The 9,833-nt window shown below is 58.7% G+C and overlaps 1 protein-coding gene across 2 annotated transcripts; it reads right to left on the bottom strand.

Moving 5' to 3' along the window:
* Nucleotides 1–198: 198 nt before the first annotated feature.
* Nucleotides 199–8,990, bottom strand: WFIKKN2 (WAP, follistatin/kazal, immunoglobulin, kunitz and netrin domain containing 2). 2 transcript variants are annotated; one of them, XM_027773860.1, is made up of 2 exons: nucleotides 7,208–8,990; nucleotides 199–3,038 (listed from the first exon to the last, which is right to left on the bottom strand). In XM_027773860.1, the coding sequence occupies exon 2, from the start codon at nucleotides 2,967–2,969 to the stop codon at nucleotides 1,518–1,520; it is 1,452 nt and encodes a 483-aa protein (XP_027629661.1). In that variant the 5' UTR covers nucleotides 2,970–3,038; nucleotides 7,208–8,990; the 3' UTR covers nucleotides 199–1,517. The 2 variants fall into 2 exon arrangements, with proteins under 2 accessions (XP_027629661.1, XP_006153673.1); XM_006153611.2 differs by lacking the exon at nucleotides 7,208–8,990 and adding an exon at nucleotides 6,115–6,617.
* Nucleotides 8,991–9,833: the final 843 nt, after the last annotated feature.

Genomic DNA, 9,833 nt, shown 5'->3' on the forward strand with positions numbered 1-9,833 from the left:
CTGAACTCCAGAGCTGCCCCGAGCAGCCGCAGTGGAGACGTATCAACGGCGAAGCGGTCCAAATATCAGCAGGTCCCTCCACCACCCAAATACAGTCCCATCGGCCCAACCTCCTTCCTGCAGGGTCACCGAAGCAAATGACACTACCCTCTTCCCCTCACCCACATTGACCCAAAGGAATCACACAGAGGCTGTTGATACTATGAGCTTTTAATTGGTATCTTCCTCCTTACATTTGAGGAAGAAACAAGGATGCCCCACGGTGAACTTCTCCAGCTTTGGAAGGGCCTGGACAGAATGAAGGGCTGAGGAGGGAGTGGGGGGCAGATGCAGAGCTGACAGTGTGGTTTCCAATCCTCTGTCTAGTCGTGGGGGGCGGGGCAGACCCACACACGCAGGAAGTCTGAATGGGGAAAACCCTTCCTGACACAACCAAGAGCTTCCCTCCAGGCCCCTGCAGGCCCCCGAGGCCACCACCAGGTGGGAGCATCGAGCAACATTCCTTTCCTTCTCCAGCCAGCCTCCCCTCCTTTCTCATTCCTTCACCAGCCCTTCCCTGCCTGCTTTTCCTCTCCATTTCTCTTGCTACCAAAATAGATCTTGGGCTTCTCTTTGCTTTATAGCCAAGGAATCCAACTGCATATGAAAGCACACCATCCATCAAACCAAACCACACGGCTGGAGGGCAGGCCGTGGGGCCACTTTTGGGGGACCCTGGTGTCAGGCGTTGGTGCCCAGGCACCATGGGCTGGGAGGATCTCTGCAGTCCAAGTCCCCGGCACCCTAGTACGTGTTTAGAGACTGTCCATTGAATTGGCCTGAATGGAACCGAATCGACAAACCGATGCCACCAAGGAGACACGCGTATTCTGCTGGTGCCACAGTGGTGGCGTCAGGCACACAGGAGCATCGCCGCCCAAAGGCGCCTGGCCCAGCAGGCTGCACCCGGCAAGCTGCGCACTGGCTTGGACTACGCCTCAGCCCCCGTTACGCCCATGGCTCCTAATTCTAAGGGGGTTCTGCTCACAAGGATCTGGGAGATTCTGGAGGATCCATCTTGAAGACCACTGGGTCTTCCGCTGTCTCTCCTCACCTCTCCCCACCTCTCCCCTGTGTCAACTGCTCTGTGACTACCATGCAGCAGCCACCTCTAGAACCCTGGCTGGGAAGCCAGCAGGGACAGGGAGGCGGGAGAGCCAAGGAGAGGGTTGGTGAAGGACAGGCGTGCCCGAGCAGACTGGTGGGATGACCCACACGTGTCCACTGACTTCTATCTGCCTCAGCTAAGGACAATGTGGACCCCTTACTGAACCCAAAGAGTAGACACTGACCTGAGACCCCTGCTGGCTTCCCGGGGCTCTGTGCCTGCTGTTTCCCTGCTGGCTTCCCAGGGCACTGTGCCTGCTGTTTCCCTGCTGGCCTGACACTGTCTAATCTGACCTTGCCCAATTTGCTGACTGAGGGGAGTAGGGGCCGGGTGGGCGGAGGAGGGCCAGGGGAGGGAGGGACTGGGGGCTTCAGTGCAAGCCGAGGAACTCCTTGAGGACATCACAGGTCTTCTTGTGCAGGACCTCACGGAGCTTCCTGACCCGCCGGGCGCTCGACGGGCCCACAAAGCTATCGGGCTGCAGCATGGCCATGCCGCCGTCCACCTCGCCCATGATGATGAGCGGCGTCTCTCCGACCGTCACATTGGGGCAGGGGCAGGCCCAGTCCATGTGGAGCAGAGTGACTTCCAGTGGCTCCCGGCCCAGGAACTTGAGGCCCATCTTCTCGTCCTTTAGAACCTCATCCACCGTCACCAGAGCACGGCCCGAGTCGGGCTCCTCGGTGAGCTCAGAGATCCGGCCCAGGATGACGAAGTCGCTCCGACAGAAGCTGGTCACTAGCTTCTGCCGCGGCTTGCAGGCCCGACAGCGCTGGTTGCCCCGAGGGAAGGGGCACGACTCCTCGCAGGCCTCACGGCTCTCGAAGTTGTTGCCATTGCCCTCACAGCCACCATAGACAAAGGACTGGCACTGGCCCGTCTGGCTGTTGTAGGCCCAGCGAGGCACGTAGGCCTTGCAGGGCCCCTGCAGGGCGGGCAGGCTGCACACAGCCAGCGGCCCACTCATGCAGGCCAGCATGCAGGCCTCATAGGTCTCAAAGTGGTTGAGGTTGCGGTGGCAGTGGCCAAAGGTGAAGGTAAGGCAGTTGTTGACCTGGGCGTCAAAGTGCCAGCGGGTCTGCTCTTCGCCGCAGTCCTCGCTGTCGGGGGGCTGCAGACACTCGGCCGCCGGGAAGGCCGTGCCATTGGGGCTGCTGTCTGAGGTGGCTGCAGTCTGACCGCCCCTGACCACCGACAGGGGGAAGTCCGCCCTCAGGACCCCGGCGGTGTTCCGGGCCGTGCAGGTGTAGATGCCAGCGTCCTGGAGCTGGGCATTGTAGATGACCAGCTGGGCGATGTTGGTCACCACCACGTTGCCGCGCACGTGGTTGGGCCGCATGACCACGTTCTCGCGATCCTCCAGCTGCTTCTCCCAGGTAATCTCAGGCCGGGGTCGGCCCACCACGTCACAGAGGAAGCTCACTGTCTCGCCCATGGTGACCGACTGGTGCACTGGGTGGTTGAGCAGGGCTGGGGCTGCCAAGTCCAGCCCAGGGGTCTCCGGGGAGGCCGTGGTGGGACGCGCGGTGGTCTCAGGGGGAGGGGGGCTGGTGTTGGGCCAGGTGAAGTGATAGCGGCAAGTGACGACGGCCAGCCGGATACCCTTGGAGCAGGCCTCGGCGTCCATGTAGCAGCGATTGTAGTAGGTGAGGCCATCCGAGGCGCAGGTGAAGCTGGGCTCCTTCTCGCAGCGATCTTTACATTTACACACAGGCTGGCCGTCCCAGATGTCACACTCGGAGCCCTGCTGCAGACACATGAAGTGGTCGCACGTGGCCTCCTTGGGCATGCCCACGGGGCCCTTCTTCCCTTTCACGTCCATGTAGCGTGCTGCCACACAGCTCTTGGTCCCGCACACATTGGGGCAGCATTTCTCATAGGTCTCACACTCCTAGAAGAGCCCAAGAGAGAAATCTGACCAGGGAGGAGGAAAAAGAAAAGGCAGGCTCCCCACCCCACCCCACAGGGAGGAAGCTAGCAGGTGCTCGACACCCGTCAGCAGAACCTCTGGTACTAATAACAGCTAGCACACATGCAGCAGCTGCGAGGCGCAGGGCCTTGTGCAAGCGCCTTGACATCTGTCCATTTACGATCATCACAAGCCTGAGCTGGGGCCCACCGCTATACACACTTTACAGATGATAAGAAGTGAGGCACAGGGAGGTTGTGTCACTTGCCCAAGGTCACACAGTAGTGTGGGAAGAGGTGGCCCACAGACCTCTAAGGGAGGAAATTTTCTTTCTTCTTCTTCTTTTTTTTTAAATTTGCCAGAGAGTCTGTGCACTCACTGGAGAGAAAGAAAATGAGAAAGCACCCCCTTATGGGGCTTGGTCATGGCACAATCCCTTCTCCTCCATTTTTCCCACCTGTCAAGTTTTGGGGCATGCACGCACATGTGCCTGGTGTGTTTCTCAAGCCACTGGGGCTGGGACTCAAATGTGCAGTCAGCCACGGGGGATCCAGCCACCTTGACCACGATGCCACTGCTACCAGCTGGCCAGGGGAGATGTTCTAACTCCCTCCTCACAGACAAGAATACAGAGATTCAGAGACGTGACACCCAGGTTCACAGAGATGGGAAGTGCTAGAATAGGCTTTCAGTTTCCAGGGGATACAGTCCGGACATGCTAGTTTTTCTTATCATAGAGTTACTGGGACTGCTGAAGCTGGCTTTTTTTATTTTTTCTTTTTTTTTTTTTTTAATTTGCTATAGGGCAGGCCAGCAGGTGGTGTGATGGTTGAGGTGCTGGACTCCTACATGGCTGACTGCAGCTCAAGTCCCAGACCTGGCACCTGACTTCCTCGCTTTCTCTCTCCCTCTATTTGTCTCTCTCTGGTGAGTGCATGTGCCCTAAAGGAAAATTTAAAAATAATAATAAATAAAATTAAATAAACAATTCTTTAATTTTTTTTTTTTTTAACCATAGGGCATGTGAGCTCATCAGAAAGAAAAAGAGAAAAACAGAGGGAGAGAAGGAAAGTAAGAAATCTCCCCCCAGAGGGGATGGCCATGGCACAAGCCCTTCTCCATTCTCCTCTCAGGATTTTGGGTGTGAACGCACATGCACCTGGCCCAGTGTGTTTTCAAGCTGCTGTAACTAGGAATCGAACCATATTATCACCCATGTGGGATCCAGTCACCTTAACCACCAGCTGGCCGAGTTTCTTGTCTTTGTTTATACGTAATAAGGACACTCCGGTCGAGGGAAAGGGGTCACAGCAGAAACTCCAGGACAGATGTTAAGGCTATCCCCATCTCACCTCCTCTCAAGGAGACCAACATATGCAGGAACAGACACCTGAGGAGGCCAAGTCTTCAAAGCCGAAAGTGAGGGCCTGCTTGACGGGCCCAGGCACCAGGTCTTGCAGGCACCAGTCCCAGACCCAGGTGCTCAGTTCTTAGAAGGGGGCTTCACAGGAAAAGCAACTGGGCCAAGGTCCCCTTGTGTGACCAAGCTCAGCATGGGCTGGCCAGGGCTGTAATCCCCCTGGCTTTCAATGGAGCCACGTCGGGCATTAGTTTAATTCCTCGAAATGAGCAGCATGCTCCTGGAGCCGACACAACAAGGCCTTCATGTGGTGTGTTTGACGATAGCACATCGTACCCACGGGGCAGGCAGGCGTGCTCCTAATCCTCCATCAGGTAGTAACTCTGGGAACCACTCCCACTTGGCCTGGCCTCTTGTCACCACAGCTTCGATTTCGGCCTCTCCGACATTCCACATCAGCTCATGGAGAGAGGTCCCCCACCCTGGCCGCTGCGTGGAGCCTGCCCGACTTGTTTACTGCTTTCCCCCTTCGGCTCAGAACGGGGGCTTTGTTTTGCAGCCCTTGTTTGGCACAGGCTTCTAGGCCACACCAGGGGAGGTTTGGGGACAGGGATGGGCAGCTCTCAGAGCTGGGGTCCAAGGGACGCCCCTGTGGGGCGTTGAGGGCATGAGGAGAGGGAGCAGGAGACCCTACTCCTTGGCCTGAGAGTCACCCCATTTCTTTAGACGCTGACTCAGGAAGTTCCTTCAGGACCTGAAGGTCGTGAAAGGCTGGGTCTTCGGAGACCAGGGGTACGGAAACCTAGGGGACCCTTAGAGCACTTGCTTAAGGCCAGAATGTACCACGAGCTGTCTCACTCCCACCCACAGGTGCCTTCTCCCCAAGACACATGGATTCAGCCCATTTTTGCTGTCCCCAAGCCCCACCCAATGGATCGAGTCACCCATGCTTCCCTGCAGAGTTAACGCCATGTCCTCAGCCGACAGAGACAGCTGCCCTTCCTGCCCGCCCCTTCCCCTCCTTTCCCTTGGCACCACTACTGCCCACTGGTAGCACGAGGTCTGAGAGGCCGAGGCCACTCTTCAGGGCAGCCCCGTGCAATCCTGCAGGTGACCAGGCATCCACGGGGGCACCAAGGACACCCACTCAATCCAGAGCCCCAGGAGGTTCTGTGCTGTCCTCAAAGCCTGCCCTGCTGGACCAGGTCGGGAGTGGATCTGCCCAGGGCAGGTGCCGATGCCATGGCCCTTTGGCCCTGGGATGGTGGACAGTCACGGCACTGGAAAATGATTTGGGAGCTAGGAGAGCATTGCCCTAGACCAGGCCCCACCCGATCTGCCCGTGTGAACCGCATGCTCCAGGGCCACCCTCCTGTCACTGCAGTACTCACCTGAGAGGGTGCTGCTATGCCCATCATGCCCCCACGTGGTGCCATCCCATACCTGTGCCTCGCATGGCACCAGCTCGGGGCAGCCCTCAGCACACCTGAAGGAGGAGCCCACACGTTCCCAGTCCCCAGTGAGCCTGCATCACACGGCCTCAGAGTTACCAGAGAGGCACTGTGCCCAGTTGTCTCTAGGCAGCAGGGCTGTGTTCCTTCACATGCCTGGCCCTGCAGGTCATCACCACCCCACGGCTCCGTCCCCCTCACCAACATGCTCCCATGGTCCACCTCCAGCTTGTGGATTCCCACTCACCTGGTCCGTCTCACACTCCCGCTTGCAGGTGCTCTGGGCATCCACCCAGAGGTTAGGGTTCATGTCGTTGGGGCAGAGGCCAGCATGGGAATAGCGGATGGGCGGCAGTGCCAGGCCATGGGAGGGCACCCAGAGCAGCAGCAGTAGCAGCGCTGCCACCCGCCCCCAGTGGGACCAGAACCGGTGGCACCCCAGGGCCCACATGGTGCGGCCTATGAGACCTCCCCTGTGGTGACGCCAGGGGTGGGGGCCTGGCAGGGCCTTCTTCTCCGTGGCCGGAGACACCTGCCCTCCACGCGCAGCAGGTCTCCCCGCGAAGGCGGCTGCGAAGGCGGCTGCGAAGGCGGCGGCGGCCGTGGCTGCCTGCACCAAGTCAGTGCAGTCTGCTGGCTGTGCGGCTTCAGATGAAAGAAAGGTCTTCGGAAGGAAACTCCCTCTCTTGAGTGTGCAGGGAGAGGGGCCGCAGCAGGGCCCCGAGCTGGATTTATATCCTGGGCGCGCCACCCGAGTGGGAGCACGCTAACCTGAAGCCTGTCACAGGCAGGCTGCCGGCGCCTCTGTCCCGTGGCTGATCACAGACTTATTGCAGAAGGGGAAAAAAAAAAAAAAGCTGGAAGCAGTTTAGGCAGTGTATCTGGCACGGTGGGACACCTGCTTGTTTTTGACTCCAGGAGGCCTTTAACCCCTTCAAGGGCCAGAAATGGCATGTGCTTTGGGGGGAGCTGGCTCTGGACACGCAGGCTCACTGTAAAGAACTTGTTTCCCTTTCCCCCACCTCCGCGCTGGGCCCCCTCCTCCCTTTTGGCCACCTCTAAAGAACACACAATCGCTTGTTACAAGGAGGGACCTGCAGCCGCTGGGTTAGCATCGCCGGGCTCGATAGTACATTTGAGAGCAAATGACGTGGAAAAACAACACGTTCCCGGCCACGCCTGAGCAGCGCCGCGCCGGGGAAGCCGACTCCCGCCCCAGCACCAGGTCCCTTTGTCGGGGCAGTGCACACCGACAGCTCCGCACCTCTTCGTCCTGGGCAGTTTGTGTCTTAAATTCTAACTTGGTTGAATTTCCCCCAAATCATTCCAGAGACACATACCAGCTATGCTCCGGCTCTCCCCGCTGCGGGACGAATCTCATTCCTGATCCTCCGTGGACACACTGGTCAGCTCCAGGAAAATCTGCGCGGCCACTGAGCCTGGGACCACGCTGCCGTCGGGCTGCCCTGGCCAATGCCCACGGTGGCCGCAGTTCAGGGACCTCTTCCCACGTGCCCGCATCTTGCGGGCATCGTTGCCATCCGCCCACTTCACAGAGGAGGTTCGTGGTCGGAGAGGGCAAGCGGCTGGCCGGTCCCGCGCAGCAAGCAGGAGCAGGAATACCTGCGTGGGCACACCTTGGCTCTTACTACCTGCCGGTTCCCTAGGCATCGTCGCACTTCATCCTCACACCAACTCTCCTTCCATTTTGATTTAAGGAAAGGATGCACAGAGAGGCCAAGCAACGCCCCTGTGCCGCGCAGCTGGGAGCCCACCATCAACACAGGAAGCAGGGATATCAGCCCAGTGGGTATGGGCAGGGGCCTTTGGAACCAGCCCTCCCCCTCCATCTCGCAGAACCGCGGCCAGGGCACAGCAACTCTGCCTTTTACAGACAGGATGAGAAACTCTTGAAATATCATGGGCAATATTTGTGGAGGGGCTGGGAATGGAGCCAGGAGCTGCCAGGGGCCAGGGGGCGCACTCCTTCCTGCCTGGCGGGAGGAAATGGTTTGTATCTAAAATGCCCAGAGTCACCAGCAGGCTGAGCGTTTCTGTGTTGGTCACTGGAATCTGGGGATGTAGGCCGTGAGGGTGGACAGAGCCCTGGAAGAGAGAGGTGCTTTCTCAAGGCCAGACCGCATAGGATTTGAGGAGCAGTAACCCAGTCGCTGTGTCCCAGGGATAGAAAACGGGGCAGGCACCACACGCTTTGGAGCAGGGAGGGATTTTAAAGGCTTCTCAATGACCTCATCTTACAGATGGGGAAACCCAGGCTCAAGGCCCAGGTCTGAACTTACCCCAGGTCTGCTTCCCCCTTGGGAACATGGTTCGCCCTCTAATTTGGCTGTAAAAGCCAGCACAGGCCCCCACCCCACCCCCTTCCTTTGGCTGGCTGGGTGGTGTGGCTCCTCCCTGCCCAGCACGCTGATTCCTCCCCATGGTTAGGCCATTCTGCAAGCTCTGTCTTTTCTGCCTCTGTCAAATTGCTAATGAAGGGTGTCAGATCCTAATCCTCTAAATTATCGGAATAAACTTCCCTCCCAGGCTGGTCCCAGTAATAAAGCCAGACAGCGGGCGACGCCGGCTGCTTTGAATTCCCTGTAATTTCATAAACCCAGGTTCCAGCTGCTCGGAGCAGGGGCCTCAGCACAGGCCTTGAACAAACGCGGCTTGTGCAGCCTCCTTGGATAGCACAGAGGGAAACGGACAGCGACACATCTCTAAGCAGGACTTACAAAAACTGTCACAGCTTTACTCTGGGCTGAGTATCCAAGGGGAAGAGGCCGGTTCCTAGGAAATCCGTGGAGACTGAGAGAGCGGGAGAGGTGGAGGGGTGGTAGAGGCAGAGGTGGGGGAGGGAAGCCAGCCCAGCCCACCTCCCTCCCCCCCACCAGTCTGATGGGGAAGCTTGGGCCTGATGGGGAAGCTCCCAGCCTATCCTGGACCTCTCCTTCCCAGGGCCCCCTGCCTGACCCTTCTGCTCAGAGGACTCTCAAAACAGCATGCAGGAAGACAGGGGCCCTAGAACACGGACGTTCCCTCAGCCCGTCCAAGTCTCCCACGGAAACACAGCTCAGAATAGTAAATACCATCTGATCAGGGCTCCGAGCCACACAGCGTCTGAGTCTCCATCATTACTGCTCAGCTCCGCGAGCGAGAGAAGAAACCGAGTCACGGAGAGGTTAGGCTGGGCCTGCCTGAGTCCCATGCTCACACCCTCCCCCGACCGCAAGCCCATGCTCCTCGCACACCCCACAGGAGCCCCAGCCCTGCAGAAAGCCTCCTCTGCCCCTGCTGCTCCAGGGGCTTCTCACCTCCAAGTCTCCTCCCCGTGGGTCCTCCCTGCAGGTGCTGGTCCAGCCCCTCTCCTGCCTGTGTGTCTATCTGACTGTCCCCCCCAGTTCTTCTGTGCAGGGTGGTGTGGGCCCCACCCATACCAGGGTCAGGACAAAAAACGCGGTCCCTGTCCTGTTTGCCAGGTCTCCCCCACACCAGGATTACCAGGGATCAGAGCTGGGCTGGGACTGCTGAGCAGAGGCCTGGCCGCCCGGGTGGTCTGGGCGGACTGCAGGTCACCTGCCTTCAGCCTTTCCCCAAGGACATCAGGCACAGCTCAGGGTCAGAGGTCAGAGGGCCGGGCTCTGACTCATCTCAGAAGAGCCCTCAGGGCCCCACCATTGTTGGGGGGGGGCACAGACACGTTCCACTGTCAGGAGAGGTCAAAACCAGCTCTAGGGGCAGTGGCAGGAGGTCACTCCGACAGTGAACTCTGGGTAACCCTTGACCTCAGGTTCACCCTGGACATAACTCCTGAGCTGCCAAGATCTTGACAGGACAACACAGCTGATGTCATTTCCCAGGTCGGCCAGGACCACTGTCACCCTGCCGGCTTCAGCAGGGGGGTACAGAGACCCACAGAAAGGCTGCGTCACTCACATAGACCAGACTGCTTACTCCTCACTC

Source organism: Tupaia chinensis, unplaced genomic scaffold (genome assembly GCF_000334495.1).
Source record: "Tupaia chinensis unplaced genomic scaffold, TupChi_1.0 Scaffold000383_1, whole genome shotgun sequence".
NCBI lineage: Eukaryota > Metazoa > Chordata > Mammalia > Scandentia > Tupaiidae > Tupaia > Tupaia belangeri.